Source organism: Neopsephotus bourkii, unplaced genomic scaffold, assembly GCF_033783945.1.
Source record: "Neopsephotus bourkii isolate Nb327-2 ecotype Australia unplaced genomic scaffold, CSIRO-AGI_Nbou_v1 NB_1663, whole genome shotgun sequence".
Lineage (NCBI taxonomy): Eukaryota > Metazoa > Chordata > Aves > Psittaciformes > Psittacidae > Neopsephotus > Neopsephotus bourkii.
In genome coordinates this window covers 8,062,352-8,088,923 of record NW_026902137.1, presented here as the reverse complement: position 1 = coordinate 8,088,923, position 26,572 = coordinate 8,062,352, and the positions used below count along the sequence as shown (strand labels likewise).

Sequence of the window (26,572 nt, the reverse complement as noted above, 5' to 3'; positions counted from 1 at the left end):
TGGCTTTGTTCATATTTTATTTAGTGCACTTAAAGTGACATTTTCTACAGCTGTCAGGGGTGTGGTGGCATTTTCTGCATGGATGTTGGCCCATGCAGGGAAGGTCCCCAGCTGGAAGATGCTCTTGGCCCATGTGTTCATAGCCAAGCTAAGAAGAAGAACTCCCATAACATTCATGAGCAACCCAGTCCTTGCCTACAAAAGAAATACAAAGAGAACTGTTGAGTTTAGACTGCAAGGTCCTTTCCCCCACTATTCTATGGTTCTGTGTCAGTTATGTAAGTTCCAACCCCAACTATTCTATGATTCTATGATTCCATTACATCTACAGCATGTGAAGCATGAAGCTATTTGAACATAAACATTATAAAAATGGAAGGCTTAATTGCTGTTAATATTAGCTACATCTTAAGGGGGCTTTCTTAAGCCACAAAGGCCATTCTGCAGATGCTCAGGAAGCTTTGATCTATCAAAAACATGAACATCTGTTTAAGCCTCAGGAATGTGAGCAGGGATTGGAACTGAACCTAATTTTACTCCTAAGCTTTATTTCACTGAGCTGGAGAACCTTTCCTGTGTTCAGAAACCTATGAAAGTTGGGTTGTGTACACTCACAGCAATGGGAGCAGGGTCTGTAAGACAATGAGAACATTCAAGATTATCTTTGTCAACATTTGGAGACACAGTGGCTCCAAATTTCACAGAGCCAAACTTCATAAGACTCCTTCCAAATCCCTGTGCCTTCAAACACTGCTGAGAACACTTCACTATATATTGAACTAGTAACAATCTGGAAAATTCCTTTCTTAAAGACTCCACTCAGGCTGTTTTCAGCACTTGCTGTATCTAAAAGAACTTACCATATCCTTGACCATCAAGTGTCCAGAAGAAAATGCAATTGAGTTAGGAGGTGTTGAGACTGGCAGCATGAATGCGTAGGAGCATCCTATAGTCCCTGGTATCATTAAATAAAGGGGATTTACTTTCAGACGAATGGCCTTGAAAAAGAGAAAGGAACAGAAATTGCACCTTGGGGATTCAGTCTCACCAGCATGTATATTAAAGAATGCAATCAGCTAGTGCACTGTGCAGAGCCCTATCCCACACTGTGATAAATAACCATGTATCTTGCCAATGTCTGAAGGATTATTATCCTTCAGTGTCCACATTATGCTACAGGCACTTGCTGCTCCCAAGGACATCCAAGTGCCTGAAACCCAGAAGCAGGAGAACCCACACAGTGCCTGTCCCAGCACAGACACAACACAAACCTGCCCTTCCATGGGGCAGGGCAAGGAGGAGAGCAGAGGAAAAGCTGGTCTTGCCATGGGACTACCTTACCAGCTCTGCCAAGACAGGCAGAAAGATGATAATAGTGGCTGTGTTGCTGGCAAACTCCGTGAATAAGGCAATGACAATCGTGACGAGGATGACAGCCACAGGCGGTGGTACACCCTCCAAAGGATGCAGACGGCCTCCTATCCAGACAGACAATCCAGACTCCTGCAGAAGGAGAGAGCAAACAAGCTGGAGAGCAGCGCTCCTGTGTCCCTGCAGCTGAACTGATCCTATCCTAGAACTATAAATTACAGACAACCTTCACTTATGTGCAATGTCCTTAGGGCATTCACCAGCAAGCAGTTTGAAAGGAGCTGCAAGATCTCTTAACTTCCTTAATGATCTGTTGCACACTGTTGTCACTTGGAGTTGAGAAACGTGTCCTTCAAGCGTTGTGAGTCCACAGAGGCAAAATTCCCAGAGCCAGATGAGAATCCCAAGTGACACCCTGCTAAAATACGGGATGGCATCTGCAGCAGGCCTCACCTCACAGCCCTTTGCCATGGCAAAGCCTCCTCCGAGCAGCAAGATGATGTTCCAGGGCACTGTCTCTTGGGCTTTCCTCCAAGTCAGCAAGGGCTGCATCTCAGTGTTTGGTGCTAGACAGAGAGAAAATCCCCACATCAAACATGAGCCCAAAGGGGAGCACGTCAGTCATCATCTGACAGAATGATACCATGAGCCTGACATCAGCGCTGAAGCTCACTAACCATGAGTTGCTGATAAAATATTCACATGGAGTCTCTTATGCTACACAATAAAAAGATCATTTAACTTAATATCAGATCTTAAAAAGAAAAAATAAAATAAATTCTAGCACTTAAGAATTTTCTTTGAGGCTTTCTTGAGGGAACATTTAATATCAGGTTAAATAGCTCTCTGTGTCAAACCTAAACATTGTCATCCACAAATGGGAGTCCATGGAAGGAGGACATTTTCTACCATTTGAATGAAGAGGATGTTATTAATTTTCCACTTGCTCTTCAACAGCCAGTGAGTTCTACAGCAAAAAGCTCATCTCTCCTAAAAGCCTCCTCTCTTAATACATGATGGAGTGAGCTCTGCCATATGGAAGAATGCACTAATGGGACTGTAATTTTCTGTTGGACAAGGGCATAGATTTTATCCAGAGGAGGCCTGATTAAAAATCTTCCTGCATACAGACAACACAATAAATGTGCATAACTCTGAGCAGACAGTTCCCATAGAGCCCAGGCTGTGCTGCACCATCCACAAAGGACCTTCATCAACTGCATCTCAACATTAAGACCATATCTTATTCCAAGTGGCTTTTGAATTAAAGTCTGAATCTCAGTGCTGCTCAAGAGGAAAAACCCATGACCTCAAAAGACTCCTGGGACCAAAACCTGCTGGAGTGGTCGGGCTTGAGGAGTTTCAATTCTAAATCATTTAGGAACTAAGGAAGAGCCCCCAAGTGTGGACAACTTGCCCAGCTCTGCCCTCTCAGAGGTTCATGCCCTGCACTGAGGGACAGGAGCTGTTTGGGTGTCAGCAATCAAACCTCTGTTTCACAATCAGGTCTGCTATGGTAAATCAACACTGATTTCAGTTCACTTCAACCCACCACAGCATCATCTCTGACAGCTACACAAGCAACTGAGTCACTGCTGCAACCAGCAGCAGGGCAGCAACTGCCAAACCTCTTCTGGCACTTCAGATGAAAAGCCTCTGTAGGATCACATTGCTCCTTCAAGCCAGTGCAGCTGCTGGGGGCTGGTGCAGGTCCAAGGGGGAATAGTCTTGGCTCTTGCTCCGTGCCTGCCCTGCCAGAGCCCGGAGAGGTCTCATTCCTACTCACCTTTCAAGTCAAACCACCACCTGAAGGAAGGTTTTTCCGAAGGGAAGAAGAACAGTATAATCACAATGGTGATTCCTGTAACCGCATCTGAGATAAACCTGTCCAAAAGCAGCAGAAACACTTGTAAGAAACCCTGTAGAATTACAAAGTTTATGAGAACAGGGATTTGCCAAAGAAGATTACAAGTTTCCATCAGGTTTGAACAACACTTGTTGTTCACAGTTCTTTTAATTCCCCGTCGAGCTGCATTTCTACAACGGGCTGTGAACCCTCTAGAAAAGCTGCCCTACAAGTGTAAAACCCAAGATCTAAGCCCCACCATGCTGCTGCTCTGGCAGTTCTGACTGCAGAATCATGGTCAGTCCATGACGGGTTGAGGACAATTTTCCACAGTTCACTGCAGACAGGAAGAGAGGCAGAGCTCAGACTATCCTACTTACATGAGCTCTTTGCAAAACGCTTAGACACTAAGGTGAAAGGCAGGGTCCATCCAGTAAAGAGCTTAAGAATGTGTTTGAATGTAAGGAGCTATTAACTGATGAGGAAAAAGTCCATAACTACTTTGTTGTATTAAGGAATCATTCATTAAGCTAGGGCTTTACTTAAAAACCCAAACTATGGAGGTCTCTTCTGTTAAGAAACAACAAGACCCTCTCTGAACTTCAGCATTACCCAGCTGCTCTATCCATTCATCTTCCCAATGTGTGGATGTGACAGGGGAGACAAACTTGCGAGACAGACAGAATACTCAGGCTCAGCTCTTGCCATCTCTCTTCAGCCTCCATTGAAACCATTGGATTGTATAAAGAACTCAGTATTTCGCTGTAAATGTGCCTATAAACAGTGTTCCCAGCATTAAAACCCATGGGATGGCCTCAGATAGACACCTGCTAACTTCCCACCAGGCTTCATGTACCTTCTCCAGGAGACAGAAACAATAAAGCTGGTTCTGCTACTTGAAGCTCAGTTTAAACTTGTTTCAGGAAACCTGAGTAATAGTGTTAAGCAACACAATCAGAAACCCAGGAACCTCAGCAACTTGGAAATGGTATTGAAAAGTGGGACAGTGGAATGAATGAGAATAAAATCTTACCCTGGTGCAAATAAGCTTGCCCAACCTGGAATGAATTTGGGATCCCTGGAGAAAAGCATGATCGCGAAGGTGCAGAAGAAGAAGAAAATTGCCTGTTCTGCAAACCTAAAATGTAAAGAAGTGCAATTAGAACACTGATGTGCTAAAGGGGTGGATCTAGGCTAGGACAAGCATCAAGCTCAGGCTGCAGCAGCTTGGGTGGGAAGTTAGGCTGGCATTCTAGAAATAACTACAGTGAAACACTGGAATAGATGGGAAATCTATTTGCAAATATTGATGGTTGCCAGCAATTATCTCTTATTGGAAAACATTAAGGAGAGGCAAGACGGGCATCAGGAGTGCCCAGATGTCACAAGAAGCATACGTGAGGCTGAGCCTCTGGGTGAGGCAGAGAGGATTGGCCAAGCAGCTTGTCATGGTCATTCCTCTTACCACTGCCCTCTGGGATGTCCCTAAGGTACAGTCAGCTAGGGATGGTTTCATTCCAGTTCAAGCAATGTAAAAGGATGTCTGAGATTTAAATCATGTATGAGACAGCAGGAACAAACTTCTTCAAGGTCAAAATCTAAACAGTATTCCTTAGGCACACAACAAACAGCAGGGTAAATGGCAATATTATTCACTAAGTATCTAGTGGAGTCAAGATTTAACCAAGATGACTCCTCAAAACACTGTTTAAAATCTCTCCAAGCACAAGAAAGGGCATTTAAACATTGGGAAGAGGCCACTAGCACTGATTTTAAGTTATGGGGTTGCTAATCAAATTGGTAGAGCATGGCTTAATGGACTTCCTGACTCCTAGACCTCAAAGTGGGACTTTGATTCTTTTAGAGACATTTTGCAGGCTGCTCGATAATGCACTGAATGGAACAAATAAACCAATTTCTTTCATTTGCAGCACAGACAACTGCCTTTGAAGAACCACTCCATCTCCCACACAACAGCAATAATTACAATGTCAATAATGATGTTTGATGACACAAACATCACTGAATCTTCACAGCATTGCCATGAGTATGGAGATACTATTTTACAGATGGAGAAACACAGATCAGTTAAGGATAACACCTACAATTCCAAAAACCTTCACTAGCCCTTCACAGCCCAGAATACTGGTAGCTGGTTGGACATACCTAGGGTTTGATTCCTAGAGATACTCAGCTTTTCCTGCTTTCCCCTTTTCTGGCACTTCTCCTAAGTCTAAAGCTCAAGTTTCTTCCTGCTGGTTCCTTTCTCCAAAATAGGATCCCCATCACTGCAATTTGCACCAAGATTTTTCCAGAAGACCTTTGAGACAAAAACCTCTTGTTCTTTCTTCACCTAATACAGTTGAAGGAGTTATTGAGAAAAAAACAATATATTCTGTGACATGGATCTGACTTCTTTGATGTGCTTTCTTTGAGCAGCTGTTAAGATTTCTTAAAGTATATCTACAATACATATGATTCATATCTATCATATAATCCACCAGCCTTCTCAGCAAATGCTGCCAGCTTTGCAGGACAGGCATGCACAAGCCTTCAATATTCAGCCTGTGTTGGTTAGTACATAATGCACACAGGACTGGTTTTGTCCCTGGAATAGAAAAACTATAAGCAGTAATTAAACAGCCCAGCAAGAATTCAGTCTATAATATGAACTTTGATCTTGAGCAGATTTGGGAACAAGCTGCTGTTTGTAATTATTCATGTTAGCGAAGGAGAAGAGGCTGGAGCATGCAAAAAGCAAACATCGGCAGGTTATGAACACCCTGAGTTGAAACATGTATTTCATTTTCTTCTAAAAACCTCCATTTTCCCCAATCCTCCACTCTTAGGATATTTCCAGACCCACTTGATAACTTCTTCGTTTCAATCCCAACTTTATGACTCACTTTGTTGGACCCAGTTTTTGATAGTCCTCCTTTATCACTTCTCTGGCTCGGGCTTCTGCATCCACTCTTAGATTTGATTTTTTTGTTTTCCAGCCCCTGCCAAGAAACACGGTTACATTTTTACATGCTTCTAATACAACTGACACAGTAAATGCTGTGTTTTCTATTGCTATGTACTTCTCCAGTGCCTGCTCTGCAAGTTTCAAAGAGCTGTACATCTCTAGCAGCACAGTTTGCATTACCTCAGATTATAAAGACTAATGATGAAGGTCTCTGATGCAGATAAAGCAAGAAAGCCCTATGTTCTATATCCTTTCTCTGTGTGTTCACACAAAAAAGACCCTGCAAAAGTTAGGAATTTTCCTCTGATTTATATTCTGAACTATTTCCTCCAGCATGGGCTGCGATTGCCAAAAGAAAGTCCCAACACTGCCGGATTTCCTCATCTCTAGCAGTTGCCTACTTGGGCAGAACAAGTAGGAAGAGTGTGACATGGAAAATTAATCTGTCCCTTCATTTCTCCAGTCACTTGCCATTTCCTGGGTGATCCCAGGATGCTGCTGAGGAGAAACAAAAATGTGAGGAATTTCTAACTGGCCAGGAATGTTAATGTGCTCCTGGCTAAGCCTCTTAGCCTGGCCGCACTGACTGCACACACTGTTTGCTCCTTTGTAGGATGTGCATACAAATGGTATATTCATACCTCACATTGCATCTCCCACCACATCCCATGACGCTGAACCCAGTTTCTAACCCTGCCTGTGACCTTGATTAAACCTACAAACCCAACTTTCTGCATCAAATGCATCCATCTGGCCCTGTGATGCCTGTGCTTCCTTAATGTGTTCACTCTTTCAACAGGATATAGTAGTTGGATCTTCTATATGAATGAATGGTATAGAATGAATGGTTAACCTCAAATAGCTATACCTGGCCCTTAAATTTCTTCTTCTGGGGGGCAGTTAGTAACAGCAGCTTCAGCTTAGCTCAGCCAGCCCACATCTAAACCTTTTAATGTGTTTTGGATTCAAGCAAAGACAACCTGCTACTATTGGAGCCATGCCTACCTGTCTGCATTGTGCTGCAGACACCAATGAATTGCCCACGTGGGAAGTGCAGCCACTATCACTGCCTTGTTACAGTTGAAGCAGCCCAACAGACTCCTTCAGAAGCCCATCTGTACTTGTGCAGCTTTGCAATGTCTCTTCCAAGGCACCTCGCCACCGGGGAATACTGGTATCTGTGCTGGCCCGGCTATTCCAATAAAGCCAGGCTTTGTGCTGACAGAGGCAAGCCAAACAAAACATAAAGCATCACGTTCTCCAAGCACAAAAGCAATTCTACATTTTGCCAGGGGCTTTGGCCAGCACAGATACCTTTTACCTCACCTGACCATCCAGATCTGTGCTGGCTGGACACCAGGGCTGTGCCCCAGCCCTCACCACAGGACATGGGATTTCAGGCTCTGCATTGCACAAGCCCTGGCCACGCAATGCAGAGCTTGCAAGCCAGCAGAGCATCCCAGAGCATCACGCAGAGAGCATCCCAGAGCAGCATGTAGAGAGCATCCCAGAGCAGCACGTAGAGAGCATCCCAGAGCAGCACGTAGAGAGCATCCCAGAGCAGCAAGCAGACAGCAACCCACAGAGCATCCCATGAAGCCCCACAAGCAATTTAAGGACCGGTATTTGGCATTTTCTGGATTGAAACTTTCCCATTGATTTTTTCCTGTCTCTGAGACAATGTAAATATTTGGACACCTGCTCTCTCTTCCCCTTTCCCCCTCTATTTGCATTTTAAAATCAAAATAACAATTACTTTCCAAAATACTACAAATTCTGTATGGTCCCTGGAGGAAGCAAGACTGTGAGCTTGTTACTATCATGTATGAGAACGCGTAGAGGGAAAAAGGGCTCCAAATAAGGGCTCCAAAAAGGGCTCCAGCATGGTAATGCTGCAATTATTTTAAGTAGCGTACACTAGGGGTTGCATGTATCCAGCAAAGATTTGCCGGAAAAACATGTTATTATCAGTTACAGATTAACACATTGTTGTAAAATTAAGCCCTGTTGTGAAGTAATCTGTTCCAAACTCAAGTTTCTGCCTCAGGAACAAATCCTGTCTCTTTTATGTGCTAGGAGATTTTTGCTACTAATTCCAGGGGAGCCAAGATTCCAGGCTGGCCTGCAAAGTTTGATCCTGCTTTGCTTTCTGTCAATGAAAATCTGCCACAAGCCCAGGTCAGGCAATAAAACAACCTTTAAAAACTGTTATATTTAACTGAATGAATGTATAATGCGTACTCTGTAGACATCACTTAAAGCACGTCTAACTGAGATACTTTAAAACCTTCCTGTTGCATACCAGCTTCTTCAAAGTAGACCTGTTATTCCATGAGTATCCTCAAGTTAGTTATAAAACTAGGAGATGATCCTGGGTGATACCAGTAGATTTAGTACAAGAATCATAATGAACACATATTTCACAATGCTGGCGTGACCAGACTATGCGCATATATATAGGGAATCTAAACGTACCTCAGGTTAATTCCTCCATACAGGATGGAGATCCATAGCCATCCCATGAGAAGAAAAATCAGCATTAAAGGAAATGCAAACATAAACCAAGAACCAAAGTTCACCACATCACATTCTGGAAAATAACTAAGCAGATGGGAAAAATCAAGTTAATGCAAGATGGGAAAGCAACCCTTCAATTTACCGGTAAGCAAGCATCTGAAATCAGCAGCAAAATATCCCACAGACTTGCCAGTGAGCATTTCAAAACCATTCCTCTGTGTGCATCAGCAGTGATCTGGGCTAATCTGGGCACTAGGAGATTTGGGGAGTGTTGTGTTGGAGCAACACTCTCCCACCCAGCTCACCCAGCCCAGCCGTGCAGACCTGCAAGGGAAGGTCTGAAAACCTCTCTCCAGATAGCTGATGCTCTCATACAATGATACTCCTGAACACCCAGGATTAAACCCTACTACAATAACTGCTGGAAAGTCAAACATGAACCTCATAGGGATGCTGCACATGCCCAGGAGAGACTGAATGTACTACTTGTAGAGGCCAGCAAAGTCTAAATCTATTTCTATGCTCATTGGAGGCATATCTTATGACTAAGAAAACAGGCCAGAAGTAGTGGGTTCCTTATTTTCCTTACCACCATACAGCAGTAGATATAATTGCTCACAAAACACTACATGTCCTGTTTCATCAAAACATCTCTGAGATTAATTGCAAGCGTGGAGTTAAGTCCCATTAAATTCAATGGGGTTAAGAGCATCAGTGAGGTGAGGCACATATGCACCAATCTGGCTGACGGCTTGGCTGAGTATGCTGGGAACCTGCGTATTACAGCTAAGGCTGATGCAACCACTCCCTGCTTTTATCTGCTCACAAAGTTTCCCAAAATGTTCTGAAAGGGCATGAATTTCCCAAAACAGCTCTCAATACAGAAGGGCATTTCCTACAGGGATGGAGATCATGTCCCTGTTCTCCAGGATTCACAAGGCTCCCCGGGACAGCCTCCCATACCTCTTCAGCTGCCCCAGAAGGATGAGGTTTGGTGCAGTTCCTGTCAGTGTTGCTGTACCTCCGATGCTGGCTGCGTAGGGGATTGAGATGAGGAAACCTTTCCATATATTTGCTTTGTAGTCTTCCTCCTTCTTTAAGTCTGAGAGAGCATCACTGGTAACCTCCTTCTCCTCCGTCAGGTCTTTGCTTTAAAATAGTCCAAAAGAGAATCCGGTGAAAGCCCTGGTTTAAATACAGCGCAACCACTTCAGAGCCTTGACAGAAGGAAAATTCCCACTTTTAACAATCCAAACTAACACTGTCCTCAAGGACACCTTAGCAACTCACTGCTGCAGAGGGGTCTGCTTGATGAACTGCCACATAGGACTGGCAGCCTTGCATAGGGCAGAGCACCCTCAGCACCCATCCATTGGAGCTGAGGGTGCACATGCCTTGCCCAGCCCCTCTGCAACTTGTGACACTCAACATTCAGTCCACAGGTCTGCTAAAAGCTAAAAGTAATAAATTGATAGCACTGAGAGGAAAGAAACATCTGTTCCCAAAAGATGCTTCCTTCCCGTCATTACCAAAGCAGGACCATCAAAAGTGTGTAAATCCTGGTGGGTTTCACACCACACTTATGATGTTCCTAAGAAAAACAAGGCACAATTCCCCACCTCTGGCTACCATTTTGGAGTGGCTGGAAAATCTCTGCAATGATTTGAACATGCAGAGGAATGCTGGACACAGAGAGGAGGGTTTCTATCATCAGGCCGCTAGTGATTGAGGCATTTGGAAAAATCAAAACATTTCAATGATTGAATATCAAATTCCTAAAAGGTGGTCTAACTCAGGGGATAATTCTCTCTCTCAACTCTCTAATACAAACTTTATAGTTAACTTACTCCTCAGTACTTGCCAGAAACTGCATCTCAGTTGGTACAGTGTAAAGTTTATTCTGCTGTAAAGATGCTGAAAAAGAAAGATGAGGACTTTAAAACACTTCAAAGCATCTAGAAAATTCTCCTTGAACCAAACAGAGGAATGGAGGAAACAACTGCTATTTATAGAGTAGGGGCTGTGCAAACCAAGAGTGGGCTTATGCCACAGGGACAGGGTCAGGAGCTCCTGGTGGGGATGAACGAGCCCATCTCCTCTTGCTATCACTCTGGTCCCACCACAGCCCCCAAGCTTCTCCTCCAACAACCAGAAGCTCTTGCTCCTTTTACTACTTTCTGCCAAGGGTTGGGCTCTGGGATCTTCTAACACAAGCAGGAGTTCAGGGGTGTCCCTTTTTAAGTCATGGGGTTGGGATGGGCTTTGCTGGGGGGGAGTTGACAATAGCTCATTCTTAGCAAAAAAACCCACTGGGCCCGATGTATCTGTGAGGTGCATTCCCCAGGGCACAGCAGGAGCACTCCCTGCCTCAGAACAACATCCCCAATGGACGAGAATTTTACCCCCTGCAGACACCTAGTACAAAGTCACTATAAAGCTGTAATTCCCTTTATACAGGCAAGAGTGAGACACACTTAGGATTAGGCTTCATACCAGGTCCTCTGAAAGCCACCCCAAGAGCAAGGACCATTCCCAAGCCTATCATCCCCTCTATAAATGACAGACCCTGCAGGCTGAGCAACCACTCCTCACCACAAGTTTAGGGCCACCCCAGGAGGAACCTGTTGCATACCCATTTCCCAGTAACCCTCCTACCTATTTCACACAGGTTCTGCCTCACCACCCTCCGTATCACCAACCACAGGGAACACAAGCAGGATGCAGGAGCACTTGAGGAAAGGATGTATTTTGACCAGAAAGACCAATGTTGTCTTTGGCAGTAGACTGGGAACTGCACATCACTCTACCACACACACACATGAACATGACAGTTCAGAAATCGAGACAGAAATGCAACACCATTGCTCTGTGTTACCAGATCTCATACTAAGGCTTGTTGCATTTGTATTCCTAGCTCATGGCTCAACCTCCTTAGGCTGGGAGTAGAAGTGTGCTATTAAACCCCATTTTCCATATTCCTCCTCAGGAATGGAGCCCTTTGTGAGTTTTATCCACCTTCAGCCCTGCTGCCTTTCCTTAGGGTCTTTGGTTTGGGTCCAGAGGCCTGTGTCCCTGCATCATCCCAGGCTCTACAGACCACTGTGTGCAGAGCCCAATTCCTAGTACTGCACCCCAGCAGTCCCCAGGTTTCCTTGCACCCCTCCTCAAGCCAAAACACTATCCTCTTCTACCAGTATATACACTAGAGCCCAAAAGCAGTGCACGAAGAGCAGCCAGTGGTCAAAGTCTCCGGACTGGCTTACGTGGGCACCAAAGACACGGAGCTCGTTCCAGCTCAGTGAACCAAGGGTTTTTGCAAAGTCATGTTTTACACATGGCTAATTTACTGAATTGCAGTTAATTGGCTCAGATGCACATGCTGAGCTTTCATCCCAACGATGCCACATGGAGGGATGTAATTAGGATGAACATTAACCCATGGTTGACTGTTGATCCTGCAACGCACCTTGCCGAAGATCTCTTACCACTGCTATCCCATTCAAGCCTAGTGCTGGGTCTGCAAAGACATATATTGCATTCTATCGCTCCATATTATTACATTTCTTTTTCCCTGCTGAGCCCAGAATTCCACCCCATCTGGCCAGGGCCATCTGTAAGTTACCTCTCCAGGAGGGTTTGCAAAAGGCAACCATACAAAGGAAAGCCAGAGTTACTGCAAGCTTCTCCTATGAAACTTGTAAAAAGGAGTTGAAAATTGTTACAGGTCCATAAATCAGAAGAGGACAAAGACCACTGAGGTCCGACGTGGCTGAAGACCTCTCACAGAGCAGTATGTAAAGGAGTAATTAGCCATTTCAACCAAATACCCTGTATACCTTAGAGGCAGAAAGGCTTATCTTAGGTAAGTTTGGTTTTAATGACATTTTTATTGTTTCTAAAAAGTTGAAAAGGCTGAGAATGCACATTTCCACCCACTGACAGGTGCAGGCAGCAGCACTGGGACCATACCTTGCCAGCTCAGGCTTGGGTTAGGCAGCCAAACCACACAGTGGTGTCCAAAAACACGTATTTCCCACCTGCCCCTTTAGAGACAACATTTCCAGGTCTACAACCAAACAAAATACCTCACCACTGACTGCAGCTTATCTTGAATTTGCAAAAGATATGCTCTATGCAGGGAAAAAAGGATGGAAACATTTTCTTGTCATTTTTACCTGGAGATATTCAAGCTTCTCAGAGAAATGAAATATTGCCAATGATGGGTTAAGCGAGCAGAGAGCAGGAGAGATGGACAGGCTCACAAGAACAGCAGTTTCCAGCCTGACTCACACCTATTGCTGGAGATGTCAGACAGAATTGTAGAGACTTTATAACCCACCTCCAAAAGGAAAATTCTGGAAGCTGAAGAAAGCCTGTGAGTATTCAGTTTATAACCCTGCTTCGATCAACCAGAACCAACCAAGACTTCAGCCTCCAGCGCTCATCTAACTGCATTCTTGCATTGGTAGCCAACAGCATCAAAATGAACAAAACACTACACCAAGTTTTAGCTATCAACAACACCAAGAATTCAAATATTCACTGATCTACAACACACAGTCCACATGGTTGAGCATGGACCTAAGTGACTGCAGCCTTGAGGTTCTCTCATCAGCAAGAAAGTGTGCGCAACTGATCAGAGACATCACTTTAATTCTGGCACTGCATAAGCAAAGAAAGCCCTTCACAAAAGTGGTTCCATATACTTGAGATTTCTTCAGAAAACCTAATTCTTTTACATGCTACATATCTTTTAATATATAAATTTTTTAGCCACCCATCCTGGACACTCCTACAGTGTTACTAAAGCATATCCAAGCAGTTTGGCAAAATGACCTTACCATATGCCATTGTAAAAGTTTGCTTCCACATCCTTAACAAATCTGCCTGCCTTTTTCAGAACACACATCACAATTTAGATTATAAAACACTAAGAAAGGAGCATACATTTTTCTCAAATGCACATTCCTTACATTTAGTCAGGTTTCATCAGGTCTGGTGAAGAAAACAACTACAACAGTCCCATTGAAGATCTGCAACGAGCCCTGACTGCAGAGGACACCCAACTGAGAGGATCCCCCCTGCAGAAAGCTCACCTTCATGTCTCTGCTCCTAAGGGTAACATCAGATTCATTGCTTTTGACTGACTCGTGGTTAGCGCTTCCTTCAAGGAACTCAGCTTTTCTCATCCATTCACAAAAGAATGAGTTTACCTTGGAATACTAAAGTTCAAACGGAAAGTCTACCAGAAAACCTACATTCCTGCATTTTGATGTTGTACATTCTATAAATTAACCCTCCTTCACTTGTATTTATTACTTTTATAAGTCTCTACCTCAAAAGAAAAATACATCTCACACCATGACATGATATTTGCAAAAGCATCGCTTTATTTATTCTTTTACTTGCATGCCTCTCCCCACGCCTTTTCTGGCTTCTCTCACTTCGGCATTGTGAGTCAAGGACTTTAATTTTGTGCTTGCCAATGTCTGGGACAATGGGGGTCTTGATTTTGCATCTTCCCAAACTCTAATGTATTTACAGTCACAACCACACAGTCAAATCATTTCAGAGGAGGGCATCAAGAAGGTCAAAAGCAGACTGACAAAGCACAATGCTGCTACAGAAGAAGAAATTACAGCAAGAAGGTCAGTGGAGTTGATTTTAATAAATGTGAATGGCCAAAAATTCATAAAGCAAATGTGATAAAGCAACCTGGAGTGAAAATATCTCATGATTGCTGGACATTAATGATGAATGATTAATTACATCTTTATTAGAGCATGCACATGTTTGAGTCTTCTTCTGGGGACTCATTTTTCTGCCTTAGGACTCAGTGGGAACCAAAAACTCATTGCTTTTAAATCACAGTAGGAGTGCATTACTAATTAGTGCAAGAAAGAGAAGCCACGACTACTGTTGCAACTATCAGCAACAGCTGCAAAGAGGACTTCATGGCTTCATTTCTGTTTTGCTGTTTCTCATCACTGCCTGACAGAAGCCCAAACTCCTGGTAAATAACTTGTGAAGAGAGGGTTAGATGAAGACCTTATCTGACTGCATACCCCTGCCCCAGCCTGTCCACAACCCGCTGAGAACACCACCAAGCAGTAACATCAAGCTGGGAAATCACGAAGCACTTTAGAAATGGGTATTTAACTTGCCAGCCTTCCCTTCTGTCCTCCTCTAGCTCAGGCTCCAGTTTCATGGGGGAACAAAGAAGAAAATGGGAGGAGAACCCATCTATCCACAAGCACACGGCAGCCATGGAGGGAGTGTTGTCCTCACCCATGCCCTGCTCTCGCTGCCTGGTCAATCCCTTGCCTGTCCCTGCAGCAACACACCATTACATAGCACTCACCTCCCCAGGTGTTACTATCTACAGCCCTCCCTAGTTCTGACTATCCCATCACCACCCTGCCCACAAAGCTGAACTTCAACTCGTGCCAACAACAGGTTTATGGAGCAGGTTGGTTTGGCATCACTACTTCTTGGCTTTTCCAGACAGCTCATAAGCATTGCCGCCTGCATGACATGAGGAAGGGCAGAATAAAATACCCTTTTGTGCCAATACTATTCCACCATGGTAATACAGTGTGTATCAAAATGGGATCAGCACTGACAGAAGTTGTAGCTATGAAACCTGGTACTTGTGCCATGGAAGTCAACAAAATGGGGCAGATGGCAGCAGGGCAGAACTCAGCTGGCTTATGCTACTGCCCTGTCTCAATTACCTTGGTTTTCTTCATTTTCCCTGTTCATATCCTTAGATGTGTTTTTCTCCCCAAAGAGGCTTTTTAAAATTGCATTTGCAATTGGAAGCATCATAGCAGTGGAGGCAGTATTACTTAACCACATGGACAGGAAAGACGTTGTCAACATCATCCCTAAAATTAGTCTGGAAGAGAGAAAAAAGGAAAAGCTGAATTTCTTCAGTTTGGTGAGTTCTCTGATACATTATAGCTACAGAAGAAAAAGCTCCTGTAGAGGGAAAACTAACAACAAAAAGGACTTCAGTGACTATCCTGTAACTGGATGGAGCACATATATGGGGCTGAATCAATTGATCCTCCTTGTGCTCTGCTGGCCTCCGAGCAAAGGCAAACAGTGAATAAACTCAGTAAGTTGGATAAAAGGTGGTGTGGACAATCTCCTAGTATGGGAGACATCCGCATGACAGCCCACCAGAGCAGAGCCTCGTGTAGCTCATGTTCCCCATGGAGAACCCCCTGCTCCCATAGTCACCTGGCTGGCTGGACTCCCACCAACATAAGGACCCGGAGCGCGATCCTGCGGTGTAAATTCCACTCCTCAATGGCCGAGGCCATGATTAAACCACTGAGGAAGAGGAAATTGGTGTCTAAAAAATACTGTGGGCAAACTTTGCTAGAGGGGAGGATCCCCAGGAAGGGAAAGAGGACGATGGGCAGCAGAGCTGTCACGGCCAAGGGCAGCGCCTCCGTGCACCAGTACAGGGCCATCAGCAGGATCACATAGAGACATCTTCCTTCCTGCAAAAGGAGGAGACACAAACAGTAAGACATGTGGCATCAGAGACACCTTTTCACTTGGAGACACTGAGACAAGCAAAATGCACCAATTCCTCCTTCAAGGATACAGCATTTCTCCCAGGTAACTTCCATTAAGTGCAACACCTTCTCCCTACATTGCACAGAGGTTCAGGACTTACCCTGATCATCCGAGACCACAGCAAATCCCAAATCCTCCTTGATTGCCTGAGCTTCCTATGTGCTGCAGGGTGGCAGTGCACTGCAGTATCAACCAAGGAAGCTCTGGAGAGTAGAAACTGTCCCAGCATGTTGAATTAGGGTGCTAATCCCCAGCAGGCACTGCAGCTACCATCCTGAAGTGTCCCAATATCTGACCCTGCTACCGCCAATGTCTGTGCTTCCTCTTCAAATTCCACAGATCATGCTTTGCATGACTATGGAACAACAGGTTTCAGAGATGGATGTATCAAGTCCCCACATTTCAAGTAGGAAGCACACAAAGATTTTGCCTTTTCTTCTATTAGAGGCTCCTAAGAGATTTGTGAGAAACTTTTCCACGGCAACCCATCCCAGTCCCTACAGAAAACAGTAAATCAGGTGCCCTGGTGTCACACCACTTCCTGAGGGCAGGGAACTCACCCATGGCCAGCATTGCTCCAGCCTCAGCCAAGGCTGGCAGAAACCCAGCGCCCCCACACCACAGCGTGAATTCATTCATCCATCCAGGAGGCACAAACTAGACCAGAGCCATTTGTCATGATGGCTGTGGCCAAAATAATGAGTGATGGAAAGACATCAGGAGAACAGCTCCAATCTGAGGAGAGGAAGAGACAGGAGAGGGAGAGCCCAGTGTGGAGCTGGGCTTGGTCACGGCAGGGCTGAACAGGGATATTGTCAGCAACCATGGGGCAGAGTGCCCACAGCACTATAAATAACACCCGAGAGTCATTTGGAAGCCACAGAGCTATTTATTTGACAACTCTTTTCCAGCTTGTTGAACAGGTTGAATTGTTACTCAAAGGCACCTCTGTCCCTCTGCTTGGAGCTTCCTCCCCTGCACCCGGGGCTGGGCTTGCTGGGGTGATGATGGCTCTGCTTCCTGCTGGGTTGGGAACAGCGTGGGCTGGGAACAGTGTGGAGCTTGGGGACAATGTGGTCTCAGCTGCAGTGTTTGAGCATGCAGGAAGGCATCAGAACAGGTACAGCAGAACCACGACTTGCCTGGGCATCTGCAAAGGACTCAGGCTTTAGCTGAATGTGGTTGTCCCCAAGCTCCTACAGCAGGCACCAGCCCAGTAACACATCCACAAACAGAGGATGAACAAATAACCACAGTTACTGAGAAAGCCAAAGAGCAGAATTTACCCTGACACCCAGCGAGGTGCATAAAGCGGGGTAAAGGGAAGCCAATTTATCATTGAGTACACCTGAGGTGTATTGAGGTGAAAAGTTTGAAATAGAATGACAAGATTTCTGATTTGCTTTTAGCACTCAGGCTTGGATTTCACAAGCAGCTCTGCTAATAAAGCTGCTCTGAAGCTGAAGTGCTTCAGTGTGCGGAAAAGCAAGTATCACAGAGCTGGGAGTAATTTGCTTTGATTTCTTTAATACATCTAAAACTGATGGCAGAGCCAACACTTCATGTGAAGTTCCCAAAATCCCGATTTAAAGACCATTTTCAGTCCTAATTTAGGTCCCAGAGAAATGACATATGAGATAGTGTGAAGTAAAACCTTAATGCTCCCAGCTCGGCCCTGGCACCTGGCAGTTCCCATGAGCTCCCCATGGCTTCACTTCCTCCAAAGCGGCAGGACCAGAGCAACAAACCTGACAGTGCCAAAATAGGCAAAAATAAAGAATCATGGTTCAAAATGTTTGCACACTGGGTTAGCGATTTCATTCCCGTGGCAACTGATGGTTTCTCTTTACTCTGGCTCATTTACACCAAAGAAATAGCTTTGCTCTCATGAAGCCCTTTCGCATTTGATCTCTAAATGCTGTATAAATCATTTTTGTTCCTCCCACTGGAAGAATGTTCTTCAGTTTCCTGCAAAAAAGTCAACTTCAAAATGAAGACATTGCCTCTTACAGGGGTAGAGCAACTGAAAACATTTAACAAAGCCTTGGTAGAAAAGCATATCAGTGAAGGCTTTAATTGACTTGATGAACAATTTAGAAGACTAATTAGAAGTAAGGGATATTTCTTCTCTGGTGTATGGAAAATGTTCTGGAAAACACTGCAATGAAACACAGCATCAATCTAATAACTAATCTTGATCCAAGATCAAAAGCCAAGGGGTAAAACTAAAACAGGGCAGAAAGGAGGGTTTTCTATATGGATCTGACCACAAACCTATAAAGATCAACAGCAAACCACTTGGAAAAGAAAGCTGTAGCATTGCTTATCAATTTTTTATATAGAGAGATGACAAACTGCACCTACATTAAAGAAGTATTTAACTTAGCACAGGACCATCATTGAACAAAACCCAAATACAACCACTTCAGAATAACTTTGGTTTGGAGCAAGCATTCCCCTGAATAAAATGAACATTCAAGACATGAATAAAGTTGAAACAAACTCCATAAAATTGGAAGGTTTTTGGCTTCTGGGTAACTTGCAAATGTTAATTAATTGATGTTCCCAAGTTTGGTCAGTATGCAAACAATAAATGCTAACTAATGTCACAGTGGTCTTTTGGGGAGATGACCAGGGCTGCCCAGGGATGTTCTGGGCTGCATCTGCTGCTGTGTGCAGCACCATCAACCCCACATGATCTTTGATCCCTTGATCCCTCTGCTGTGTCACTGTCAGATTCCTACTTCTCTCACCTTCCTGCATCTTTCTTATTTTTTCAACGTAAGTCTACCAAAGTCCAGGGGGAAAATCGTAGCACATACGGACTTTAAAATGGGTCTTGTGATTGGGTTAATTTTATAACCATGTAATGATTTCCAGGGAAGTGCTCGGTGGTTCTGGGCTGCAGCAGCTCTCCTTTCTGTTGCTCAAGAGCCTTGGGAACAACCTCTGCCCCTCCAGATCCTGCCTTTGCTGCACTGAAAGCACCGGGGAATTTCCACACTGGGGTCCTGCTGAGCTACGGCAGCAGAAGCCAAGCCACAAGGTAGTCTCCTATGGGCAGGAGAGCCAGAGGGAGCAGGAGGTCTCCTGGAAGGGTAGATGATGTGCCCCAGGGAAAGGAGGTGCTGGCAGGAAATATGGGTCAGATAAGGAGAACTGGCTTACCCAGGCATAGCAGGGAGACATGGGCATGAACAAGACACCAGTCCCCATCACCAGTCTGAAATGGGACATCAGGAGATTCAGTTGGGCCTTGTTCTCCATCATCCAGGGCAGCCCAGTGCTGCCTGCCTGGCACCCACAGCCTCCCAACCAGACAGACCCAGCACTGCCAGAAGCTCTACCTTGGCACTGACAAGCTTTGGGGTTTCTCCATCAGCCTTTTTATGTTACATGGCCATCACAGCCTCAATCACCCCCAGCGGCTCCTTCACCACTCTTCTGCATTGCTTCACACTAGAGAGGTGACAGGGCTCCTGCAGGACCTCGAGATCAGTATCAAGAGATATTCTGGCTGAACCAGAGCTTTCCAAGCCCTTTCATCCCACTACTATCACAGAGAAACTTCCCATCCACAATATTCAGGACTACTCAGTACAAAAATGTGGCTTTTAGCATCTTGCTCGCAAACTGCCCTCACATGGCAGCTGTGACTGTACTGCTGGCCACCTCACTCACACTGCTTGCTCTCCAGTGGGATGCATACGTGAATCTGATGTCTACTAACCCAGCTCCTGCAAACATTATGTAACCTGGAGGTAAACCAAGCCCTGTTTACCAGCCTTCCTGCCAGCAGAGTTGTTTTGCTCCCGCTGGGTATTTGCAGAGTGGCTAGAAAGGGGCCAGTAACGCAGGGGCACAAGCTGCAAGAGCTTCAGGGAAGGCACTTTGCTCTGGAGTTACGCTAAGAACACAAAGCTTATCAAGCACTTTTATTACTTTTAGTATTTTCAGTATTTTTTTAGTATTTTAATATTTCTCGAAGTATTTTGCAGTTGGCAGAAGGACAGAATCATCTTTATTTTACAAACAGGCCAGGTGGAGCTTAGAGCAATTTGATCGAGTTCACACAGAAAACTAACAACAAAAACTGAAATGGGCATGTTAGATAAAACGTTCACTGGCTCAAAGGTGTGAAACTCACACCTTCTCTTGGAGGCAGCAATAGATCCTACACAGTCCATGACTGAAGACAAAGCTAAAACGCCAGTGTGATGATTTAACGCCCTATGTGAGATTAACAGAGCTCCCCTTTTGAGTCTGCATTTAAGCATCAGGATTTGGTTTTGGTTTTAAGACAGATCCACCAGATTTGATCAGAAAAAAGGAAGCATTTTCAGTGATGGTGAACCCACCACAAGCTTAGTAACCTGTTCCTACACTGAATTAACCTCACCCTTAAAATTATATTGTGATAATCCAAATCTGCCACCTTCAACCCTCTAGATACTCTTAGATGCTCCTCCTGTACTCCTTAGCCTGGGCCACCCTTAGCCAAACTCTACTCAGGATGGATGTGCCTTCAAGGAAGCAACCAAGTTACTCCTTGCCTTTTTGTTCTTTGAGAGAAGCAGGTTGAGCCCCTACAGCCTTTCACTACATGGTCTGTTTTCCAGTCCTTTACTTAGAATGAGACTTCTCAATTTGTCAAAGCCATTTCCGAGCTGTGGAAGCCAGACTGGAAGGATGTCCTGGTGAAAGCCACCGCCACAGCAAACAGCACCTGGAAGATCCTCATTGCTCTTGCTCAACTTGCACATCTCCATACACACAAATACCACATTAACTTTCTTGGCTGCTGTAGCCAGTCTGGTAGCTATGTTCAGCTAATTACATGTTGCCATATCAAGCCTTTTTTTGGCATCTGCTTCTCAAGAGGGACTCCAGAGCAGCCTGACCTGTGGCAGCATTCCTGGTCACCTCCATCCACCCTGGGGCTTGTAGAAATGCACTTGGTTTATTGGTTCTCAAAACTCCTCAGGCAGCTCTTCAAAAATTATGGCATGGAAGTTGCCTAAACCTGCAGATTTCAAAGTAACCTGGGTTGGATGCAAATATTCCAGTTTCCCTTTACTTCCTATCCCAATAGGAATACTGCATTATGAGACATCTCATGAAATAGGAGCACTTCCCCGAGTACAGAACAAAAATGCTTCATCAAATATGGCTTTTTCTGCATTGTCCATCTGGCAACAGAATATCACGGGTCATATTCCCTCTGCCACACACTTGCACTCATCAAGCTTGACACCCTGCCCAGGGATTTATTCCTCAATTCTGTCACGTTTTGTTTCATGTTTTCTATGGCTCTTAGCTTCCAATTAACACTGGCTCTTGTCAACTTCCCTTTCTCATCAAGTATTGCTGCTTTCACATCCTCTCTGTGCCAGCTTCCTCTTCACCAGCCTCACCCTCTCACTAAGCTGAAGCTCCCACTGCACGTGGTAAAATGTAGTTACCCTACTTCGAGTTATCACCCCTCTTTCCCCATTGAAGCTCTTCCTCTTGTCTCTTTTAACTGACCATTGCTTCCATTCTGTGGAACTGGCCTTTCTAAACCACCAAGTGCATACACAGCAGAGATGGACTTTATGCATGAAATGTATACTCAGGATGCAGGCACCCTTACTGCACCTGCCAGGATGCTCTCCTCATTGCTGCCTCTTTGCCTGTGCTCCGGCTGTGCCCCCCAGCCCACCACCCCACCTGCATTACCCCCTTTCCTCACAATGCCTTTGTTGTCTTTGCTTTCAAGTGCAAGCAATGTAATTTCTCTTCTGGAAGTTCTTAAAGTCTCCTTGCTCTGACCAGAAGGACTCATTACGTCCAAGTTAATTTTAAATTGCTCTATGGCCACCGAGGAAGTCAAGTCTGTTTTCCGAAGGCATTGGGCCCTATTTGCCTGCCCAGAGCTCCTTTTAGCAGATTTGGCTGCCTCAGCTGTTACCAAGCCAAGAGGCTGTAGACATTGAGTTCATTAGAAGCTGTTGGAACAAGCTCTTTGCACAGCTCATTAAAAGTGCCCCCCATGCCCCTTCCAGCAGAGCAGTTCCTCCAGCCCCTCCTGCCCTGCCCCAGCTCTTTGCAATCATTCACAGCCCTCCAAGCACGGGGGGGGGTCACAGGCATTTCCACTCAGGGGACAAATATTCAGCCATTTCAGCATCAACCAGCGTGGGAGATGACACACAGATCCCTGCACAGGGAACCGGTTCCTGGGAAGCAGCTCCACATGGAGCATTTCCTCCTGCTGTTTTATGCAACAGACGCAAGTCCCTGTTTCCAGTCACGGTTTGTGAAGCACATCCTGAAGTCCCAGCAAACCCATCCACAAAGCAGGAATCTCATTTCTCTATTCAAGAGAAAGGAGATTGCAGACAAAACCACTTCGGGAAGCCTCCTTCTACACAACTGCAACCTACACAGGTCATCGGATAAAACTAACAGCTATCAGTGTAATGTCAGCACCAGGGCCAGCCCTGACATAGCCCTCTGTGAAGGGACTTGTACAAAGATCTGGAGAACAACCAAGCAGGGTGACAGCGGACCAGAGCTTTAATAGCAGATCTGGATGCTGGAGTTGTAAGAGTAAGCAAAGCCAGACTCAATGGATGATTTCTCTCACAGGATTTTATCCCCAGGGAGATGTCACCTATGTGCAGGTTTCACTGGAAAACCCACTGCACCCAGACAACAGGGAGTCACACAGAAGCACACGCTAATCCAAGAAGCCACGTCCTATTTGCAGTTCCTTGTATGAAATTCAGGTCATGATCTCTTGGTCTCCATATCCAAGTGAAACACTGCCCTTGAAGCTGACGCTCAGGTGGCTTTTTATGACTTCAAGTCCCCTTCAAGATCAAAATTGATAAGCATCCCAGTAGGGAAGGTAAACGTTAACATGAGGTGGGAACAGACTTCAGCATCCTCAGAACAGGAAAGTGCTGCAGAGGCACCTGTAAGATACCTTCCCACAAGGGAAACCTCATCCTGAGACTAGCAAGAACTGAGCATCACTGCTTCTCATCTGCTACCAGTTTCTGTAACACCCTTGAAGGCAGCACAAGAACCATTCTAGCAGGAGCATCAGGCTCTCCAGCCCATCCAACTCTCCCAATGCTCCAGATATCCAAGTACTTAGGAACATCTAGGTTCCTAACATCATTCCAGGAACATCCAGCTACTGCACATACCCAGGACCTCCTCCTGCCCCAGCCTGCTTTCCTGGGACAGCCTCCCAGTGACACCAGCAGCAGCCCAGTCTGTTGCATTGCTTCTGAGATTGAGCTTGCTGGATACCTGCAGCAGCTCTTGTGACCTGGCTGCCCAGGACAGCACGAGGCTGGACTCGAGTCCTGTGTTAGGATGAACCATCTGACCTGAGCGGTGCAGCTGAGGGCACACACTTCCATCACACACCACGATAACTCCCAAACTCTGCCACCCCAGATCCCCACCTGCTGAGCCCTCACTTGTTCCTCCTCCTTGATGTTTTTACACCACAGTTGAAAACATGACCTGCTCCATTCCCCCCCCCTGCAGCCCCCTGAGGCTCAGGCTGCAGAGGGCAGTTCAAGCAGGCTCCAGACGTCAGAACTTAATCCCCTGCTGATGCAATAGCAAGCTTCCCTTCTTGCTGAACAACTGAGAGAATTTCATGCTGAAACTGTAGATGAATCTCTGACCCCTGAACACCAACAGACACAGCCCAGCTACAGGACCACCCCTATGCCAAACTCAGGGGGAACTTGGTGAAGCTGTACTTGAGCTTGCTTGAGACATCGCACTGTTTAACATGAGCATCAGAGTTTTGACAGGGACCAGTGCAGGTACCAGCCAGTCTCATGCTACCAACTGAAACACATGAAGAGCAGATCACTGAGCAGTCAGCTCTGCCAGGACCTCTCCACAGCGAAGGCAGGTGGAGAGCTGTCTCCCAGCACAGCACTGGGTTTATTGTCACAATTGGCCACCACATGGGGACAAGCACAACCCTATAGTAAGTGCACAGGGCATCCCCTCACCCTCTAACCACAGCTCACCATTTTACAAGTGCCAAAGTCACACAAGATACTAATAAATAGAATCAAAGGCACTTGTACAGCCACTGTAAATGAACATATAATTACATATTTATGAACCCACAAAGGAATTGAGTATCTGTTGTGCAATGCACTTTCTGCTCTGAGGCGGATATGTACTATATTCCTAGTAAGAACTCACCCAGTAATGGAAAACTGAAAAATGTGAGATTAAATCCAAGGAGTTTGTGCCTTTAACAGTGTCATTAAATAAAGCAATGCTCATTCTATATTTTTATTTGGAGATTTATTTTGCTACCTTGAACATAAGGGTTTCACCTGACAAGCACTACACAGGCAGAAGTAAATGCCACCGTTGTGTCCTTATGGCTTCTGGTTCGTTCTATAATCAAGTACTGATCAGCACTTGCTTTCTGGTGCAAACAAAGCTACTCTCAAATGGACCCAAGTCAGAACGCAAGAGTGAAATCCTGCCCACACTGAAGTCAATGGGACAATACTTCACAGAGACTCCACCACCCCATGTATTTCCACCCAAGGCTCAGAGAGGCTCTTGGTGCACAAGAGCTGTGTATACGGCACCAGTGTAAAAATCCTCCAGTCTCCAAGGTTTTACCATAGATTGCTTCACATGCAGCCCAACGCACACCCCCCAGTGCCCAAAACTTACCAGGAGGTCAGGTTTTCCAGATTTACAGCACAACACAAATATCTTTCTCACAATGCCTCTGGATACAGCACCAAAGGTACCCTGAGAATGGCCCACAACAGTGCAGGTGCCGCTCATGGCTCCCCTGCATTTTCCAGCCCCACAGCATGAACCGCATTGCAGGCACACCTCCAGCTTTGCAGCATCCCTCTCTCCCCATCCACAGCAAAGGGGATGGGACAGCAAAATCAGGCAGCCTCAGAGCCCCATGTGCTCACCTCCCACCCCAGGCTCTACAAGCACCTTAATGGGTGATGCCAGCGGAGGACCTGCTTTGCCTCGGTTTCCCCAGCCCTCCTTTGAGCGCTAGCAATAAAAACTGCAATAAGGCAGCTAGGTACCAGCAAGAAGTACTGGTTAGTGCTACTTAGTTCAGGCTGATTCTGAACTGCAGGTTCCTTGCACCTCCCAACATCTATATAAGCAACATAAACGCAGTTCACGCTATCCCTTCTTCCCCCTAATAAGTTACAGTAACCCCAAGACACCCTTCCATTCACACTCTAAGGTGGCCACAGAAAGGTGAGGAGCTGCAGCAGACTGTGGACTTTGGTGGTCCTCTGGCCTCTGGGGTGAAACCCTGGCAGGGTGACCCTCACCAGGACCAGATACTGCAGGGGCTGAGGCAAACAGTGAACAGCAAAGCGGGACAGGACACAAACGCTATGGCTGTGGTCGATGTCCCCAGGGCTGTGTCCCACGGTTCACACTCCCACTCTGTAGCACTGATCTATAACTTGGTCTATGCTCCAAGTCAGTGTCCCCAGTGTGTTCTCCCGGCCCATGGCCCCACACAGTGCCCACCAGTCTGGATCCCTGGTTACAGCTTCCCTGGCCACTGCACCGCGGCCAGTGTCCCTTGCTCCGTGTGCCCCAACGGGTGTCCCCAGGCTGCAGCCCCGGTGCTCTCCATCCACATCCACCCCTCCGTGCCCGGGTACCTTGGGGGGCAGGCTGAGCAGCACGGGCACCAGCGCCAGCGGCGCGCACAGCAGCACCAGGACCCGCCGGACGCTCCACACCTTCTTCACCAGCGCTCCCAGCGCCGCCATCCCGCGCCCTCCCCGCACCCGCCGCCGCCGCCCGGCTTTATCCCGAGGGACCGGAGTGCGGCCGCCCCGCCCACCGGGAGGGGCCCCACCGCCCCGCACCGCCCCGCTGGACCGCCCCATCACACCGCTCTTCGCCCCCATGTGCTCTCCTTACACCCTGGTGCACTGCCCGCATCCCCTGTACCACCTCCCTGCATCATCCCCTCCTCGACCCCATCACCGTTCTCTGGTCGTGGCAGCGTTTGCAGACCGAGGGGTTCAGGGGTTCCGTGGTGGAGACGTTTTGATACTGGTTAAAAAACCAGCATCACAAGAGCTCGTTTGGGTTGACCACCTGTACACTGCAGGCCATCGAATGGTAGTGCCAATAACTCAGACTCAATGCAACTAAGTGTAAAGAAATAGTGATTGCTGGGAAAAAAACCACCCAGATGCAGCAGTTTAAATACTTCTGTTAGTCCTCACAGATTTCCT

General features: G+C 46.1%; 1 protein-coding gene across 1 annotated transcript; it reads right to left on the bottom strand.

Moving 5' to 3' along the window:
• On the bottom strand, positions 1 to 26,135 carry SLC13A3 (solute carrier family 13 member 3). Its single transcript, XM_061375428.1, has 13 exons — positions 25,988 to 26,135; positions 15,948 to 16,213; positions 15,437 to 15,600; positions 10,550 to 10,616; positions 9,666 to 9,851; positions 8,661 to 8,786; positions 6,124 to 6,219; positions 4,251 to 4,355; positions 3,158 to 3,255; positions 1,825 to 1,937; positions 1,342 to 1,503; positions 861 to 998; positions 1 to 195 (listed from the first exon to the last, which is right to left on the bottom strand). The coding sequence occupies exons 1-13, from the start codon at positions 26,096 to 26,098 to the stop codon at positions 10 to 12; spliced, it is 1,818 nt and encodes a 605-aa protein (XP_061231412.1). The 5' UTR covers positions 26,099 to 26,135; the 3' UTR covers positions 1 to 9.
• Between the last annotated feature and the right edge of the window lie 437 nt (positions 26,136 to 26,572).

Bases quoted from the DNA above. Each gene is read 5' to 3' on its own strand.
- SLC13A3 (XM_061375428.1), bottom strand. From the start codon at position 26,098: ATGGCGGCGCTGGGAGCGCTGGTGAAGAAGGTGTGGAGCGTCCGGCGG. The intron at 3,256-4,250 runs GTAAGATTTTAT...GCTTTTGGACAG, and splicing joins GCAAGCTTATTTGCACCAGG to GTTTATCTCAGATGCGGTTA. The intron at 196-860 runs GTAAGTTCTTTT...TTTCTTTTGTAG, and splicing joins ACTTGATGGTCAAGGATATG to GCAAGGACTGGGTTGCTCAT.